This window comes from Rutilus rutilus (assembly GCF_951802725.1).
Source record: "Rutilus rutilus genome assembly, chromosome: 14".
NCBI classification, from domain to species: Eukaryota; Metazoa; Chordata; class Actinopteri; order Cypriniformes; family Leuciscidae; genus Rutilus; species Rutilus rutilus.
The window spans coordinates 17,006,034-17,025,248 of NC_140219.1; the positions used below are offsets into that span (position 1 = coordinate 17,006,034).

Here is a 19,215-nt window from a genome sequence, read left to right on the forward strand (position 1 = left end):
ACATTTAGAGTCAAGGATGGTTTTCGTCGGTAGCTTCACACACTGATAAGTTAACTTACCCATGATTCTCCGCACAGTCTGCCGCTCATTCAAAAATGGAGGAGAGTGAGAGAGAGTCAGAAAGTGAGCGCTGTTCAGCACCTTCCCAAACATCTGAACAGCAAACCGCTACCGAGACCTCCGGCCAAAAGCTAGAGACTGGCGAAGAGGATGTCGAAACTAAGTTGGATATCAGTTCGGATAAGTTTGACCCATTACTCGCTCTGTATTCCCCGAAAGTGCCATTGCCTTACCCGAATATCAAGTGCTTTAACAACATAGCAGAATATGAGAGCTTTATGAAAGGTGGTCGAGGCCGAGCGAAACCCGAAAATGTGGAGAAAAGACTCCGAAAAGCACAGAAAGGTAAAGCAGACCCGGAGAGGATAGAGAGGCTGAAGAAACTCATGGTGAACAACCCGGTTGAGGAGGAGGAGGGAGAGGGAAGCGGTGTCAAGCGACCGCCTCGACAACGAAAAGCGGCCAAAAATGTGCTTACCAGAATGCCACGTACGTTTCTCTCTTTACTGTCTATGTTAGAAGACAATAGTAAACACTAAACTGTGGATTCTCAACCAAAAGTGCTAGGTGAGTTCTTCGTAGTGTTGTCTGGGTAGGTAGCTCACTAGGTTGTGTCTATCTTTGCAGTGCATACAGGCAGTCCATTAGGAGAGCTCAATAGGTGCGTCCAGGAGAAAATCAGAGTCAAAGTTCACATCAGGACCTTTAAAGGGCTCCGGGGAGTGTGTTCTGGCTTTGTGGTGGCATTTGATAAGTTCTGGAACCTGGTAAGTATTAAAGCACCTTTACTTATTATTATTCTTATTATTATCATCATTACTAATAAATGTTTATCCCATTTTTTTTTTTTTTTTTATCCTCTGGATTCTTTTGGTGCCAGGCGATGGTGGATGTGGATGAAACGTACAGGGAGCCCCTTTTGGGACAAGCTCTTTATCACGAGAAAGCACTTACTTTCACAAGGGTAATTCATTTTAATGTTTTCATATACACATGAATATTACGAATAACGACGTCAAATCTTGATTGACGTTATAATAGAAAAATAAACTTTTTTTTGTTCTGTGGTTTACTTTATACTGTATGTTTACACTCTTCAATATAATTATTAACAAAATTTTCTATTACAGCTATTTGAAAAACTGAAAGTTCAAGAGACTGTGGCCCTCAGTGCGGTTGAGAGGAAAGGAGGACATAACCTCTTAAAGCCAGACCCTTCTCAACTCGGAGACCAAACCAGGAGGAGAACCGACCCCAAACATACCCAGGAAAGATCCGAACTCTCTGAGAAAGACAGGAGTACATCAAAAGTGACACATCAATCTGAAAGCAAGCCTAAAGTGAAGTTTGGGAGCGTGCACACGCGTCATGTCAATCAGCTTTTTATACGAGGAGAAAACATTCTTCTTGTAAACGTACAACAGGACTAAATACTGTCCTTATGAAATATTAGTTTACTTTTTTTTTGGAAGTCTCCATGAAAGGTTTCTTAATATGAGTGTATCATATTGATATGTGAAAAGAATATGTTAAAAATATAGAGTAAAAAAACTCCTCAATTTTGGTTGGTTTATGAGCTGATGTCACATACTCAACACACTATTTGTTTTTGCTTTCAATGACCACTAGGGGGAAGTAAGACACTGATTCGTTGCAAGCTTTGACATTGCACATTTAGTCTTATTTTTGTTACACATTTTTATAAATCAAGTGGGAAATGGAAATATATTTAACAAATCATTACTGCTATTCATTTCACTGCTCGGTTAAAATTAAAGTAATTTATCAATCTCACTAAAACTCTAGGCCCGTCAATACACTCTTATTTTAATGTCAAACTGAAAGACTGTTCTTTTTTACATTTATCTCTTTTAATGTAAAAAATTGCGGTTGGATTTCTCCATGGATTTCATAAAATAGTATAATTGAGCTTTTTGAGGTTGGAAATTGCATGTGGCACTCAAGGCTTTTTGTCTTGACATGTTTGAATGCTATTTTTCCCTTTCTGCATATTTTAGCCTTACATTACTCATATCATGAAAGTATAAAAACACTTTCTCTTCACTTTAAATCTTAGAGTTCCTTGTGATTTTACTTAGTTACATGTACATATAAAATGTTTTATATCATGTTATGCTTTACAACACTTGATGTTCTATATTTCTTCATACAACTAATCAAGCCATGAAAATCTCAGTATCTTTAACCACTCTATATTTATGTAGTCCAAAGTCCAACATTTTCTTACATATTTATAAAATCACCATTGGCACTGGCTAGGGGAACATGTTTTCAGATGGAAAGTAGATATAATGACTCAGAAATACATATAGAAAATAACGGTAGGATACAGAATTATTCTGCACTGAGCATTTAAAAATAAATACATAGACACCGGAACTGTAGCCAGTTTCCTTGTCCTACATTAAGATCAAGTTCCTTATTAGTTTAATGTGACTTATTCATTTAATGCCAATTAAAAAGTTCACTGGAAAATTATCCAGTGGAAATGGGACATGTGGCTGTACTGCTTTCATCCTATTAATGCATGCAAAGTTAACATTTGAAGTCAGGTCCTAGGAGGACTCCAAAAACAGACTATTTTTAAGACATGAGATTGATTAGGGGATAAAAACAAGCAAAACAATGAAAATGGAAATCAACTCTTTATTGTCATTCATAAAAGATAAGTACAATCAAGTCATTGTATGAAATTGAAAACATTAAACATTCTCAGTGGAAGAAAGATTTTGTCTTTTGTTGCTTGCTGTAGATTTGCATAAACATATAGTGTTTCCAGTAACACTCCCCCAACCAAACAGACCTGACTACAAAAAAACTAAACCAACCCGTCAGGGGGACAAAAGTAACAAGAAAGGAAGAATTTGGTCATTCTGCTTGTAAAACGCCTCAGAATGGAAGAGAGGGGCTCGGTTAGCGTCAGCAGACACCGGACAGAAACAGATGATATTGACAATACAGTGATGGTCCTCTGGATACAGCATCCAACTCAGCGCTACCAGGGTTTACAAACACACAGCCTCACCCTACACTCAGCATGAGCAGACCTGCATAAAAATACGAACCCATATCAGGTTCAGATATATATCCTTTAGTTACCCAAACTCTTCCTTATAAGTTAACCATGCAAAAACATAAAATAAAATAAAGTGTGTGCATATATGTACACCACTGTATATGTATCTTCTTTAACAGTACCTTTAATAAATACTGTACTTTTCATATTGTCTAAAGAATTTTTTTTTAGTAAGGCTGACAGGCACCATGTGTTCTAACGACAGATTTTGCATTTTCATAAAGATGCAAAGTAGATCAGATTACACATTTACTATTTAAGGCCACAAAGGTTTTGATTTGGAGTTGTAATTCTATCATCTTGATGTTGGAGTACTTCATTTCTCTTCAGAAAATGGTTAAAATCAAATACAAAATGGCAAAGTGATCACAAGCTTTACTCCATACAAAAATCCTCACCGTCATAATTCGTTAATCATGGAACTCAATAACTTATTGTCTGCGCGCAAAAATATTTACAGGTTATCATCTTAAGGCAGAGTAGAGGAAAGGCCAGAATTGATTATTAGGATTTTTCTACAGCATTAGAAACCCATATATTTCCTGGGTTAAATTAACAAGCTATATAAGAGGATAAGGTCAATCAGAGTCATTCACTATCATCACACTCCTTAAAGCGATATCCCGACGCCATGGAAACGTGGGACGTGCGTGAGTGTGTGTGTGTGTGCAATGACTGAAATGATTCTCAGAACAAACCAGCCACCCTCAACAGGGCTCCTTGGTACAGCTGATCAGAAGAACATCGAAAATAATATAATCATCCAGTTGAACATCAGCATCATTTGAACAAACATTTCCTGTGAGGCTTTATTTGACATCTTTCAAGTAGTCTTTGTCTTCTAGCTCTTCATAGCTTCTTCATGGTCACATCTCCTGAAAGATTGTTCACTTAATACTTTGCAATTCATTTCCCAAAGTTGGCAAAATCTGCAAAGGCATCTTGTTTAGGCTGTCCCATGGCAGGGTTCATCCCCATTCCCGTACCCATGCTTCCTGGCATCCCCATGGCAGCTGTAGACATACCCATGTTCATATTCATTCCCATCATGCCCTGATTGACTGGCATCCCTCCCATGGGTGGCATGGACATGGCATTACCTGTCATGCCAGGCTGCATGCCCATGTTCATTCCTCCCATCATGATGTTGGTGGGCGGTCTGACCATTGTAGTGGCAGCCTGCATGCCCAGGTTCATTCCAGCAAAGCCCTGAGTCATCATATTGACAGGAGTCGGAACTCCTATTGCAGGATACAGAAAAAAATAAAATTAAAATAAGGGCTGACAATCCATTTTTTTATTTTAGGTCCTCAATTGTTTTTGGTGTATAAAATGTCAAACTGATTAAATGTGTTGTGTTTGGAACGGTTAGACTTTTAAAAATGTTTTTGAAAGAAGCCTCTGCTGACAAAGGTTGCATTTATTTGATAAAAAATACAGTAATAACAAATATTATTATCAATGTCAAAAACAGATAATTTTATTAATATTATTGCTTAATATTTTTGTAGAAACTGATTTTTGTCAGGATTCTTTCTTGAATACAAAGTAAAACAAAACAACAATTATTTAAAATAGAACATTTTTGTAACATTCTAAAATGTATTTACTGTCATTGCTGCTATGTATGATTTTTATTTTTTATCTTATTTGGATAAATGTAAACATATTAATTTAAAATGCGTAAGACGGTTTCAAACTAACAGTAATGTTCTTGATTCTGATCAAATTTCCTACATTTTATTTTTATAGCATAAAGCTTTATTTATATAGCACCTTTTAAAACCTTTTAAAACCTAAAGAGGAAAAATAGAACGAGAAAATTAACATGGCAGATTGCTTTCTTCATCTCATTCTAGTTTATATATATCATTGCTTTCTCATTTTAACTTTTCCTCATCCCATACAGACTCCTAATTTTTTAACTAATTTAATTTACTGAACTCCATATTCAATCCTTTCGCAGACACTCAACATCGGTGTCTATATCATGGGTGTCCAAACTCAGTCCTGGAGGGTCACTGTCCTGCAGAGTTTAGCTCCAGCTTGCATCAACAAACCTGCCTGGAAGTTTGCCTAATAAGATCATGCCATGATTAGCTGGATCAGGTCTGTTTAATCTGGGTTGAAGTTGAACTCTGCTGGACAGTGGCCCTTCAGGAGCAGGATTGGCCCAGGTATATATGCTTACCATGCTGCATCATGTTAAGTGTGGGTTGAGAAGGTTTGGGTGGCTGCATGCCAGGGCCAAGGAAGTCCAAGCTTATGTCTACATTAGAGTTGGACCAGGTGGAAGGCACAGACACTTTGGGATTGGGCTTCTGGGCCATCGGTTGCTGGGGCATCAGTGGGCCCCCCATAGTCTGCAGTGGCTGCAAAGACCAAAAGAAAAGTCAGTCAGTTTTAGGACAAACCATTTATGACAGCACCCATATGATCAAAAACAATGTTTCTTCTGATTTTGTTGAGATGATACTGTTCTGCTGCAATTCAAGCATGGTAATTAAAATTCTCCGATGGCCATGAATGTTTGCCAATGGCAGAATGACACAAGTCAGAGAAGATGAAAGGCAGTATTAATACTCCAGAACATTGCACTGTGGTCTGTCAGGGTTATCAAGACTCTTGAGCTATACAAGACAGAAATGCTGGTTGAGAGGCATTGTCTTCCCCTAAAATTATTTCAGCATGTTAAAATGCATCTCAAGTCCCTCTAATTATAGGGTGGGGGTGCTTTTTTCTTTAGCCAAACAAAACTTGCCATTTTAAAGTAGGTCAGGCTTTTAGCATGCAAATATTATCTTTGTGCAAGGCTTTTGTTTCAATTTAATGGTTTTCTGACTTAAACTTGTTCCTCCTCATTCTGCCATTCTCTGTGATGGGCGTCCCAAGGGGACGGGGTTGATGGGTAATGAGGAGGGGGCGGGTGGAAAATTGTGCCGATGCTGTGTGTTAACCCTCGCTCGTTTCGCTTTCATGTTGCCTGCTCTCTAAACCGCTGGCTCTGAACCTTGGCCAGAATTGTCTTTTCTTGCGTAAATAGTGTTTAGTGTGCAGTTCCACTTAGATGAGCTGCATTAAGTACTCCACAGATGGGGGATCTGAATGAAAACCACATCTATGTGCAATACAGGCTCTACATCACTAGGTTTCATCTTGATTCTTTGTGCTGTAAACATAACGGTGAGGGATGGCAATACACCAAAGTCTATTAAATTGGGTGTGATACCTAATAAAATGCATAGGTACAGATTTGTAAGTTAATGACTCTGCCTAATCAAATGTTTTATGGCTTATATGTATTATTTTTGTGGGGTTTTATTAGTCTATTAGCACTGAGGCAATTTTTGTACTCCTAAAATTTGACTAAATAAACTTCCAGTCAATATAGACATTTAAAATGTAAACTACCATTCAAAAGTTTGGGGTCTGTATGTTTTTTTTATGTTTTGGAAAGAGGTCTCTTCTGCTCACCCAGGCTGCATTTATTTGATCAAATACAGTAAAATTTAAATGTATTATTACAATTTAAAATAACTGTTTTCTATTTGAATACATTTTTTTGTTATTTATTCCTGAGATGGCAAAGCTGGATTTTAAGCGTCATTATTCCAGTCTTCAGTGTCACATGATCCTTCAGAAATCATTCTAATATGCTGCTCAAGAAACAGTTTTTAATTATCAATGTTGAAAACAGCTTAATATTTTTGTGGAAACCAAACCATGATAAAAATTTTCAGGATACTTTTACTGTCACTTTTGATCAATTTAATGCGAAATGATTCATATATATATATATATATATATATATATATATATATATATATATAAAATTTCGCATTAAATTGATCAAAAGTGACAGTAAAAGTATCCTGAAAAAATGTATCATGGTTTGGTTTCCACAAAAATATAAAATTTAAAATTATATATATATATATTGATGTAAACTAAAAGCTACTTACTATTAAAAAAAAAAAATTAACAAGCTCAACTGGAGCTTCAATAACAAAGAAAAGTGGGAAAGAAAACTGTGCTCTTTAAAGCATTTCATGGAGTCCTGAACTGAAAGATCATGACTGTATGATGTATCAAGTACTCTTTCTTCATATAATATAGATAGATGCATTGAGGGAAATCTCAAAGGCACCTGTGAATTGGACGTTGGCATGCCAATGGTCTGAGAGCTGGTCATGGAGAAGTTCATGCTTTGGGAGGTGCTGAAGTTAGTGGTCTGGGAGGAGCCCATTAGGTCAAAAAGGTCAGATGAGGGTGCCATGGATGCAGGAGCAGGGGCCACCTGCAGACCTGAGAAAAGGTCTGTTCCTACAGAGTTGACAGGCTGGGCTGCCGGGACGGCTGGTTGGGCTGCAGGAAAAGCGTTCCAATCCCCAAAATCTCCATTTCCACTAGACGCTGGGGCTAAGGAAACACAAAAGTCTCTGATGAAATGGTGCGCAGAGGAGCGCAAATATTATAGAGAGCTCAAGTATCACAGGAGGAAGCTGTAATAGTTCTGAAGCTTTTTGATCAAAAGGCATATTTGTGCATACAAAATCCAAAATATTGCTTCACAATCACATCAGGCTTTATCATCAAGCAAATAAAACAGAGGATTTGCATGCAAATGAGCAACACAAAATATAGAGAAATGTAAGAGAACCAGTAATGAAATGATCAGGGCACTGAAGATGCATGAATATCAAACGAATCTCAGACTCTCAGTCACTTCAGCTCTGTCCCAGAAATGCAGAGGGTAATGTGTCACACCCAACAAGAGCTGAAATGTGTCTTTACTCATTAGCTTTTAGCACAGCAGCCCACCATATGGCTGCCTCCTCCTTTCACTATTTAAGAGCTTTCTGCTTGGAGTATTTCATAAACAGGCAGCTGAGGATGGCAAACTCTGGTCCAGCAGGAAAAAAAAACAGCCTTCTGTTATATTCCCAGAACTATATTTAAATAATCATATAAAAAACACACACACTTTGTGTCCTTCAAGTTGTCTCCCTTAAGGCTTTCATTTTAAAATGCGAGTTTAAGTAGAAAAAAATATAGAGACTTACTTTGGCCAAAAAAAAAAAAAAAAAACTTTTTCTGTAGGCGTATCTTTTAAAGAGCATTATGGTTACAGTCATGAAGGTCGACTATTCAATAACTAAGTTCTACAAAATGTATCCAGATTTTCTGGTTACTAGTTCTGATATTATTAGTAAGGGTGCTTTAAATATTGTGCTAGACTGTTAGACAGTTTGCACAATAAAACCTTCTCAGAGTAGTTATGCATTTAAATTCATCCCCTTCTACTGTTAAAGCTATGCACATTCAGACGGATGTCTTTGGACATAGCATATTTTTAAGTTGGAATATCTTAAGTTTAAGATATTCTAACTTTTAAAACAAGACCTCAATGCTCAGTTCCATTCAGTTCCACTATGTCCAGCTGTTTCTGTCTTGAGAAACATGTTTGATTGGGGTCATGTGAACCCAAAACCTGCCTAATTATACAGTTTTCTTGAGACCAATTAACTGACTTGTCATTTAGGAAACACACTGACTAGTCAGTTTTGAAAATACCATTCAAATGTTTGGGGTTGGTAAGATATTTTTTACATTTAAAAAACAAAGAAAAGAAAAAAAGTCTCATGCTCACCAAGGCTATTTCGTTTATTTGATCAAAAATACAGTGAAACAGTAAACTTGCGAAATATTATTACAAAATTAATTTTTCATTTGAATACATTTTAAAATGTAATTTATTCCTGTGATGCAAAGCTGAATTTTCCAGTCTTCAGTGTCACATGATCTTTCAGAAATTATTCAAATAAACTGATTTGCTGCTCAAAAAAATATTTCTTATCAAAGTTGAAAACAGTTGTGCTGCTTATTATTTTGGTGGAAACCATAATACTTTTTTGTCAGATTTTTTTGATGAATAGAAAGTTCAAAAGAACAGCATTTATTTGAAATAGAAATCTTTTGAAAAGTTTTTACAGTCACTTTTTATCAATTTAATGAGGCCATGCTGAATACAACTAATAATGTTTTACTGACCCAAACTTTTGAACAGTAAGTGTATGTTGTAGTAAGAAGATGTAAAAATAAGAAAGAGTTTCAGGTTGAATTTTTGACCTGATAGTGTATTAAGAGGTTATATAAACATACCAGCTGATGATGGAAGAGTGGCTGCAGCTGCAGAAGAAGAGAAATCAGCAAAACCTCCAATCAGGTCAGAGTTTAAACCTAGAATGAAAGAGAGTGGTTCAATTATGACAACATTCTAGATTTGCAAAACATATCAATTCCTCACTAATCTCCTAAGAAAAAGACAAAAATGGAGAACATACAAATAAGAAACATCTGTTGGCGTCTGTAATGGACATACACACTCTGAGTGTGTAACTCACGTTACATTCCAGCAGCCTGTGGCTGGAGTTATGTAGAGGAGGAAAGATGCAGCTCTTTGAATGGTGGAGGAGGGAGCAGGACAGTTAGGATGAGAGCTAAACATCTGCTCGGCACTACACACCCACCAGGGACCGCTTTGACATCTGGCCACAGTGACTATATGCTTCAGCAGGCAGCAGGAGCGCAGGAGAGTGCATATGCTAAACTTCTCTGTGCACCCCTCCTTTTCAGCGGGATACATCCACGCTGCCAAACTAATGGCATAACGCTTCTTTCTACTTTCACTTATCTCCTCATCCATTCTTCATGAACATCAACTACAGCTTGAACGACTACTAGGCTTGCTACGATAGTCTGTGTTACCGGTGTACAGAAGCAACACCGGCTACATCACTTGCCCACCGTGGCACCACTCCCACCATCGATTTGATTTTTTTAATATAAAATCCGTTAGTTCAGTTAGAGAACAGACACTATTAAACTGAACGTGTCAGATTAATAAATAGTGAGCCGAACGAGAATCGCAGCACATGAGAGTGAGGAGCTGACTAACAAGGTGACTGCAGAATATTTGGTGTAAAAGCGCCTGTTTTAACGAATTTGTCATTACACTGTTTTGGTGTTGTGTTTTTCATTAAGAATAATAGGCTATGAACTAACCATTCATTTGAAAACGAAACTAATGCGCACGACCACACGTGTCCACGGGTGCGAGCGTTTTCAGTTCATTCCTATGGAAAAACGCTTGTTCTATTCTAGGGATGAGTCACGATTTTCGAATATTCGATTAGTTGATTTTATTATAGAATATCGAATAGGTTGTGCGATTATTGTCTTTAAAAAAAAATCCCATGTTTTCGGTTCTGATGCGGTGGTGACACATTCACGTAACCAGAGGGTGGCGAGATGCCAATAACGCATCTAAAAGCTGTCAATCAAGTCTCAGACAACAGAAGAAGAAACATTGTCTCACAGTAGCCTATACATGCATGTGTGCGTGCATGTGGGGGAGGGGTGCGATTTTCTAATAATAATCGAATAATACCCAGTGATCTTCGAATATTAGTTTTGTTTTCAAATTAATGCCAATTCGGGCGGATTGTTTTATTGGTTAGTTCATTAGCCTATTATTCTTAATGAAAAACACAACAACAAAACAGTGCTCCTCCGCACCATTATGATTTCCAGTGCGGACGCGCGCATTTTACGTTTGCCTTTAAATTAGCGATTTTAAAAAACCCACCGGCGACACCGGTATTACCGGTGTTGTCACACGTCGATTAATCGGTGGGAAAATATCCTCATTAGTCACATCCCTAACGACTACTCATTATTAGTATTAATACAAAAAAGTAGTTTGACAGAAATGTTTACCTTATGCAAATGACTCATAATATGTATAATATTCTTCTATTCATGAAAAGTCCAATTATGTGTTGTAGGATAGTGCAAGATTCATGCTGTTTGCTAATGTTGCAAAAACAGTCATGTCCTGCTTGCCTGTAGTCTCTGTCAGGTCTTTTAGGGCGATAATTGAGCATACATTCAGGGTGGTTTGAAATTGTTTGTCTTGAACACAGACCATCTCATTTGTCAGCAGCATTGGTGTGGTCTGCTTACAACATGTTTTGTGAACATAAAGCACTCTTTGGATTTATTTTTACTTTAGTGACTTGAGGCAGAACTAATCGACCAGTTGGTGCAACCCTACTTCCATTAGGGATGAACCCTTCAATATTACTCCTCCCAAGCATCCCACAGTGAATTGTTCTTGCATGTTCAATTGTTGAGGTAGTGCTGAACCACAAAGCAAATAAATGATATTTTCCTCTGCTAAAACCCAAAGATGTTACTACTGTCACCTTTGGAGGCTGGTTGAGCAGGTACAGGATCAGCCGAGAACAAGTCCACCAGACCAGAACTGGGCTGGTTCACTGCTGATGTGGTCTACAGCAACAAAGAGAGGACAAACTGAAAACACTCTTAACATCTACCACAAGATGTCAGTGTAGAGTCTACGTTTTTTTAAAATACAAGTTTAACATTTAATTTTTGTGCTATTTACTAACAAACCTCTTGTTGAAGTTGCATATTTGACGAGTCCAAGTGCCAGAGAGGTTTAATTATACAGCAAAAAGACTAGTGCTAGTAGCTATTGTTTCATCGCAGTGTTTCTCTACCTGGCTTGTGCTTGAGTCGGTGGAGGGTTTATCGCCAGTGTAACGCGCAGCTGCTCCCAGGTCTATCGTTTTGGATGGAACACCTCTCTTACGAGTGGCAGTGGTCTCCGTGGCCTGGACGATCTGGACGCTTTTTGTTGTGACCGTCTCTTCATCTTTAAATTCGGATTTCCCCGTCTGCCCGTTTCGCGTTCCCCGACGGTCCTCATCTGCCTCACTATACAGAGGAGATAAAGCATGCGCTTGTGTAAGATTACTAACAAAATGCTTTCTTTCTTTGAGAACAAGTAGACAAAACACAATCAGTCCATGACACAATCAGTTCAAAATGTTATAAACAGCTGTCAACAATTTGTTCATTTAATTAGTTATAACATTTATGCTATTTGTGTTTCAAAAAAAGAGAAAAGGTGTTTCCAGGTGATTGAGACGGGAAGGTGAGACAGCCTGGGGGTCCTGACCTGAATCTGTCAGGCGAGTCGTCCCTGTCTTTTTTGCGGAACATGTTGATTGTGTCATCAATGGTGCTTCCAATCTTATCGCTGATCTCTCCCAGTTTCTCACTGAAAGGGAAAGCCCCCTTGCTTTTGTCCCAGTCTTCATCCCATTTCGAGCGTGATTCTCTGAAATCAAACTTGTCCTCCGCTGCAGAATGCATAAACAGGATAGCAGTGTGTTATGCTATATACACATATTATAAAGTCAAGCTTCATTTAGAATTAATATATGACAATAAGGAATAAAAGGGTGAATCTCATGTCTAGGTCATATTCCACCCAAACTCACTGATATATTTAAGCACATTTTCCCGACCCAATTCAACTTACTATGTTTTCTTTTGAGGTTGTTTGTAATTTCCATTATTCTAAATGGTGATTCTTATTAGAATTAAATTATTTAATAAGCATTAATGAAAGTTAATACAATAAATATTTGTATAATATATATTTTTTTGTTAATTGTACTTTTTATGAAGGGGTGCTTAATTGTCATGAAAATAATGCAAAAATGCAGGCTTAATGTTGTTATGCAAAATAAAATTTAATTTAGTTATTTTCAGGGGGTGGGGTGAAATATGACCCGGTATAAGATTCACACACAAACACTCGATATCAATGTGAAGAGAAGAGAGATGAGGCTGTAAAGCTTCAACTTAGGTATATTCTGTGACTGTACTGTGGTTACATTACTGGATAAATTTGCAAGCCACCATCTCAAAATCACATATTTCACATATATAATCACATATATATCAAGTTTCATTCAACTTTAAAAGGTAAAACGACTGTCAAACTAAAACAAGATACCAAATTAAATCTGAAACAGCCATTACAAATCATGCATTGCATTTTTTCCTTTCCAATCAAGGACATCAAAACTATAATTGATGCTGTCATGTGAAAAAGCAGCTATGCCAGGTATCAAAATAAAGCTACAGTACAGTTCACTCATCGGGCAAAGCAAACCCTTCAGGGATAATTACAGTGGAGAGGAGACAGGGGACATCCTTGTTTTCAGATAGTCCCTTTTAGATAAATTCCTTATGATAAATGTGTTTGCTGTGTGGTATAAAACACCTTGTATACCTTTATAAACATGATAGGCAGGACAGTGTGTGTGTACATGTAAATGACCTAGAAAAGGAAGTTAGGGACTTACAGTATCTGAAACCCGACATACTGTCAGAGGACACGCCTATATACTTGTCCCTGTTCTTCTTGGCTTTCTTCCTCTCCTCTCTCAATCTGTCATCGTCCTGGACAAACTCTAGCATCTCCTTTACCTTCTGACGCACATTGATACCCTGGTCTTTGCCATTCTCATCTGAAACACAAAGCCCATTCATCCATCACTTTGCAATACCTTTGAGACATCAAACAGTGTACATGGAAGATGAAAAATTATATAAGCTCTTGCCTTTGTGCAGTTCACTCACCTACACAATGATAGCTTTCAATTGAACGCAAGTCATACAGGTGCTCTCTTGCACTCGTGACCACCCGTTCAGATCCATTTCTAATCAGGTACGCCAGCAGCAGTAAAGACTGAGGTAGAAAGGACAGTTAAGTTCAGGACCGATTACAGCAAAACAAAACTTCTGTATCGTCATCAGTAAAGCATACCTTGTAAACTCTTCTCCAGTTTTTCTTGTTGTCTTTCAGCATTCTAGTCCACAGCATATTCATTACCTCAGGAAACTGCTCGTACATGAACGTAGCCCTGAATTGGAACCGAAGATAGGCAAAGCTTGGCTTAGCACTCTCCATATCGTAAATGTGTAACTGCTGACAGGTTCAGAGTCAAGATAAAGTTAACAAAAAGCATGCAGAGAAGTCACAAATAAACCATGAAAAAACCCCACTTGCCTGGCGATCTCCCCCATTAACTGTCCAGAGGGTCCCCATGGGTCATCATTGGTGGCTTCTCGAACTTTAGACTCAGTTTCAGTATAGTTCATCACAACATTGGTTCTGTGAGAAAGAGATAAAAAAAATTAAATAGAAAAAAGCCTTTCAGTTAAGTCTTTATTCAGATTGTGTGATAATCTGCAGGAAAGAACCTTTCAGCAAAGGCTAAATATTACTTGAATGGCAGAAAGTTTATAAAAAACAACATTTTGATAAATCAGTAGTACAAATTATTTGAGACTGAAAAAAAAATTGTGAGACTGAGCAGACTGTTGCACAGGTGCCTTCATTAATCATCTGCATTAGGTGATCTTTGTTATAGGTACTTTAAATGGATGTCCATAAAGTTGATTCTGTTTCACATCTAGTTTAATCCTTTAGTTGAACAAGATGGAAATGATATTAAAGGGGATGTCTAATGCTATTTCATGCATTCTGACTTATTTACACTGTTAAATAGTTGGATTATCATGCTAACCAAAGTTAGCTTCAGGGTACATATTGGTTTCGGAAAGTTTTGGCCCTGTATGACATAATAAAGGGCGGAATTCCTTGTTTGGGCACTTCTGCCGGAAGAGCGGGCACACACATCAACCAGAGCGAGAGCAAGAGCAAAGCCCATCAACGTGCTTCGTTCAAGTTACGGAAGTTGTCGGCAGCGCTGCCCGGCACGTATTTTTTATTGTTAAATCAACAGTGATTATAAATAAACAGAAAAACACATCCTATTCAAACTATATATAGTGAGTAACCATTTTAAAAATCCCCTATGGTTGCATAACTAGTGAAAACTTTTCATTACCTATTCAAAAAGGAACAGAACAGTTAGGACAGTTATTCAAATCATCAAATCTCAGACCACACCTTCAGTCGAATACCAGATGGTGGTAAGCAGCAAAGCAGGGCACCAAAAGCTCTTATTATGTGAAACCAGTTTAGTACTAGAGGGACATTACCAGAGTAAAGAGTGGTTATACAAGACACACGAGATCTCAGTATATGGGAGGGGTGTAGGACAGGCTCTCTGAGAATAGAGGGTGGATCAAATAAAAAGCACCATATGAGGTCCTCAATCTTTCCTACTCCTAGATTGTTTGTGGTTTTAATAAAGACCACGTCTAGAAAATGTCTCAGTTTACAGCCTATTGAAAAAATACCTGGGTATTGTCTTGCTCAATGGAAGAGTAAAACTCTTTTCTCCTTGTTTATTCAAGGTTTAATCAGATAGATTACACAATCACCTAGACAAAGATAGAATAAAAATGATCAAAGAAAGAGTAAAACAGATAAATACTGTAATTAACTTTGGCATAGTTTGAGTTGATAAAAAATAGGTCAAGACATCCGTTTGCTTATGCTTGCAGGGTGCAATCATTTACTCCTCCAGAAAAATTTGGGGAAAACAAGAGTGTCATAATTCTTCAAAAACACTGCTTTAAAATTAACTGGTGGTTTCACAGCTTGAGGATAATGCTTTGATTTTTATTTCAGGTACTACTGAAATTCTTTCCACAGTTATTTGATCCCTGTGGTAAGTGATAAATACTATCCACTATATGCTAAATACTAAAGCACTGAAGTCTTCCTGTGTCATCTCAGAACTTTCACACCATTTTGGAACAAGCTGTTCATTGCTTTACCAGCATGAAGCTAAATTCCACACACTTCATCAGACCACCCATGGGTACACTTGGCAAATCGTCTGTAAAAAGGTCAGACTGTTGGAGATGACAGACTGATTTTGGAGGCAACAGCTTGCTACATTGTTTTCAAAGTTACTCTGTAAAAACAAGAAATGACAATGTTTTTTTTTTTTTTCTTGCAGGTCATGATGAGTGATGGTATTGATACTTGCTTAATATTCAGTGTCATCCAGCATATAAGATATAGGCTTTTTGCTTCTCCAATAATTAATTGTAGTCTCTATTAAGTAGCTACACCCTTCAACTTACAACAACATCAGCTGATTTATTATATTATCACATAGTTTCAAAGCTGAAAAGAACGTGTGAATGACACAGTATCAGGGACGTACGCAGTTAGGCAACACCCAAACGTTTATGCAAACTCATATTTGTGAATTAAAGCCTTCAGTAACCATTTTATTGTACTGTCAGAGAAGGATAATAAAAAATAAAATAAAAAAACAGGTTCAGAGTTGCACAATAACCTCTTTAATGATCATCATACTGCATGTCATTCTTGTAGCTAAACTCATTCTCACCAATTTTCTGTTGAATAAAAGTTGCAAAAGCCATTTTGGTTCTTCAATCGCAGTAAACAGACAGCCCAACTCTGAGACACACAAGTCTACAAAAATAAAAATCAAAGTGTAGTCTGTGACTGTGACCAGCAGTTCATTTTATGAAGGGGATTTGATTTGTCATTGACCGCGGCACTTCTCAAGACAAACATAATTTTGAATAGCTGTACTTGCCTTTTGATCAACCTCATAAACTTTTCATAAGACAGCAGTTGGGGCTGTGTGCAAGACAGACAGCACAGCTAGAACAGAGTTTAACCTTTAAATGGTTTCTGAGATAGTGAATGGGCCTAATTCCTGAGAAAAAAAAAATATATATCTAAATAGAAAATTCTATAAAAATTATTTTATCAAAATGTCCCCTCCCTCTTGCAGTGGCATCTCTTCTCTTCTCTGATGATGCGTTTACTGGCGTGTGGGCGGGACAACCTGTCACTCACATGAGATCACAACAATAGCAAACCACAACCATTCAATCAATTCCCAATGGACAAAAACAAGTTCTGCCCTAAATTTGTTCTTGTCAGAGAAGCTAATTCACTTGGATATGTGTCTCAATAGGGAAGAAAAAATGATCGCAACTTCCATTTCATGAAAGAGGGTTCCAGAAAATACTTAGGTCAAGTAGTGACTTAGTATAGAAAGTGGCATCAGCCTAAAATTTTTATGTAAAAGCAAACATGACAGCATGTCTTACTGGACTAAATCCCTGAAAGTGCAGAATGCCACTAACCTCGAAGTAAATGCTTATCTTTTAACCCTAACCCCGTAATGGGGACAAATGTGGGCAAAATATTTTTTTTATTTAATTTTTAAAAATACTTTCCTTAATCTGAGCGGTACAAGACTTGGCTACTTTTCCTAAATTTGCCACCTGAACACACACACACAAAAAAAAGACTCGATTCTACAATGTTAAGTGTTATGTTATTTTCATGGGACAAACAAACTGTAAAATGTATAATAAACTCATATTTTTTAACAGAAACATAACACTGAATTATTTTGTTGGAAAAAATTTCTTAAAAAAAAAAAAATTCCAGTTCCTGTCCTTTGTTAAAATACAAGTTTCAGTCTAACTTCAAGTTTCAGTCTAACTTCAGGAGTTTCCATAAAACTCATGGGCTCCAATATAGCAGCTACGCATCCATCTTTATACTTACAGCCTTTCTAACAGGATTACAACCAGAAAGTGTAAACAGTTTGACAATTAATCAGCAAAGGACACCACACAAATATGGCCAATTATTCGCTTATCATATCAGGCTAACTGATTAGCTTAAACAATGCCTTAAAATAGCTGTCAAATATGAAAGTTATGGTCACTCCATTGCAAGTAAAACGTGTGCTCTTACTTTACTTTTATATAATTTTCTCTTTCATAATGTTAACAGACGACACGTTAGTTTGATGTGAAAAGCACTATTAAAAACAAACACCGTGTTTTGACAGCCAACACAAGTTTAGCAACTGTCATAAAATTAGCCACTGAGTTCAAAGAAACGAAGTTTGAGGGAATCGTTTATCTTGTAAACAAAACAAAGCCGTGATGAACAAGTGAAAACGTTTGATAAAGTATAGTAACCGACTGGAAAACTACTGTTCTATATAACGTTACACAGTCGACTTTTAAGGGGACAACAAAGCTGTAGTTAGCTACTGTGCTAGCTCCTGTCTCGAGAGTGTGTGACGTCAATGAGTGCGTACGTGTCTCATTTTCAACAGGTATGAGACAAGACACCAAAATACTTAAGAAAACATTCACAATACTCACGCTTTATCAACCAGCTCCCTCACTTTCCACATATTCAACATCTTGGCTGTGTTGTTGTGTCTTTCGGTCGCGAAAAAAGGTGTTCCAGCCCTTGAAATCCGCTGGTCGCGCCAGTCGAGCTGTCACGACAGCCAAAGCATGAACTCTAAAGTTCCGCTGCTTCAGGCAGCGATGAAGGAGAGCAGGCCAGACAGGTTACTACGGAAATGCTCCGTCACCTACGGAAATTTCGTAAGTAAACTGCTTCAGCACAACGCTAACGTTACATCCTTGATGAGGATATGACACATGAACCACAACCTTCCAGAAGAGGTCAGTGAATGAGTATAAAGTTTTAAATGATAAATAAACCATAAATGTTCAAGGAATAGTTCACCCAAAAAACACAGAAAATTCTGTCAATTTTACACACCCTAAAGTTTTTCCAAACCTTTGAATTTCTTTCATCTGCTGAACACAAAAAATATATATTTTGAAGAAGATGCATGGTTAACAAACAGCTGATAGACCCCAATGACTTCCATTGTATGGGGGGGGAAATAATTTTGGGGGCCTACTCCTTTCAGTTCAGAATTAAATTGGGAAAATTACTTGTGATTCAGTTCTCAAATGTGAATTGAAGTTGGCCTACCAAAACAGAATTGCAGGTAGAATTAAAAGAGGTACGTTGTCACAATGTCATGAAACATATCATAAATGAATCATATACATTTATATAAATTACAAAAAATTTGCTGATTTATGTATTGTTTTATGTGTCATTTAAATTACTCTGAAAAGCCTATAAAAGGCTTTACTGAACACTGTTGAAATGCTGAAAATATTTTTGGAGCCAAGACTTTATGTAGCCTACCTAAACTTAATAAAGATGCAAACACAGTATAAATAATAATACAAAAAACTGAAAAATATTCAAGTGAAAGTATGAAAATATGTTCATATGTATATCTGTATGGCACTGCCTAGTTTTATCAGTCACATCAGTCAAGTATGAGACATTAACATGGTAGAATGGAGTACGTTTTTGG

General features: G+C 37.2%; 2 protein-coding genes across 2 annotated transcripts; one reads left to right on the plus strand and one right to left on the minus strand.

Annotated features, from left to right (window-relative positions):
• Window positions 1-57: 57 nt before the first annotated feature.
• lsm11 (LSM11, U7 small nuclear RNA associated) lies at window positions 58-2,800 on the plus strand. Its single transcript, XM_084429805.1, has 4 exons — window positions 58-549; window positions 688-827; window positions 941-1,024; window positions 1,191-2,800. The coding sequence occupies exons 1-4, from the start codon at window positions 96-98 to the stop codon at window positions 1,488-1,490; spliced, it is 978 nt and encodes a 325-aa protein (XP_084285931.1). The 5' UTR covers window positions 58-95; the 3' UTR covers window positions 1,491-2,800.
• Window positions 2,714-18,498, minus strand: clint1a (clathrin interactor 1a). Its single transcript, XM_084429804.1, has 12 exons — window positions 18,188-18,498; window positions 14,109-14,213; window positions 13,866-13,962; window positions 13,679-13,787; window positions 13,402-13,566; window positions 12,204-12,387; window positions 11,743-11,959; window positions 11,425-11,509; window positions 9,320-9,397; window positions 7,305-7,576; window positions 5,349-5,529; window positions 2,714-4,398 (listed from the first exon to the last, which is right to left on the minus strand). The coding sequence occupies exons 1-12, from the start codon at window positions 18,226-18,228 to the stop codon at window positions 4,064-4,066; spliced, it is 1,869 nt and encodes a 622-aa protein (XP_084285930.1). The 5' UTR covers window positions 18,229-18,498; the 3' UTR covers window positions 2,714-4,063.
• Window positions 18,499-19,215: the final 717 nt, after the last annotated feature.

Excerpts from the sequence above, each read along its gene's own strand:
- lsm11 (XM_084429805.1), top strand. The coding sequence starts at position 96 with ATGGAGGAGAGTGAGAGAGAGTCAGAAAGTGAGCGCTGTTCAGCACCT. Across the intron at positions 828-940 it reads TTGATAAGTTCTGGAACCTG|GCGATGGTGGATGTGGATGA; the intron begins GTAAGTATTAAA and ends TTTTGGTGCCAG. Across the intron at positions 1,025-1,190 it reads AAGCACTTACTTTCACAAGG|CTATTTGAAAAACTGAAAGT; the intron begins GTAATTCATTTT and ends TTTCTATTACAG.
- clint1a (XM_084429804.1), bottom strand. The coding sequence starts at position 18,228 with ATGTTGAATATGTGGAAAGTGAGGGAGCTGGTTGATAAAGC. Across the intron at positions 11,510-11,742 it reads CCGACTCAAGCACAAGCCAG|ACCACATCAGCAGTGAACCA; the intron begins GTAGAGAAACAC and ends TTGTTGCTGTAG. Across the intron at positions 5,530-7,304 it reads TGCCAACGTCCAATTCACAG|CCACTGCAGACTATGGGGGG; the intron begins GTGCCTTTGAGA and ends TGGTCTTTGCAG.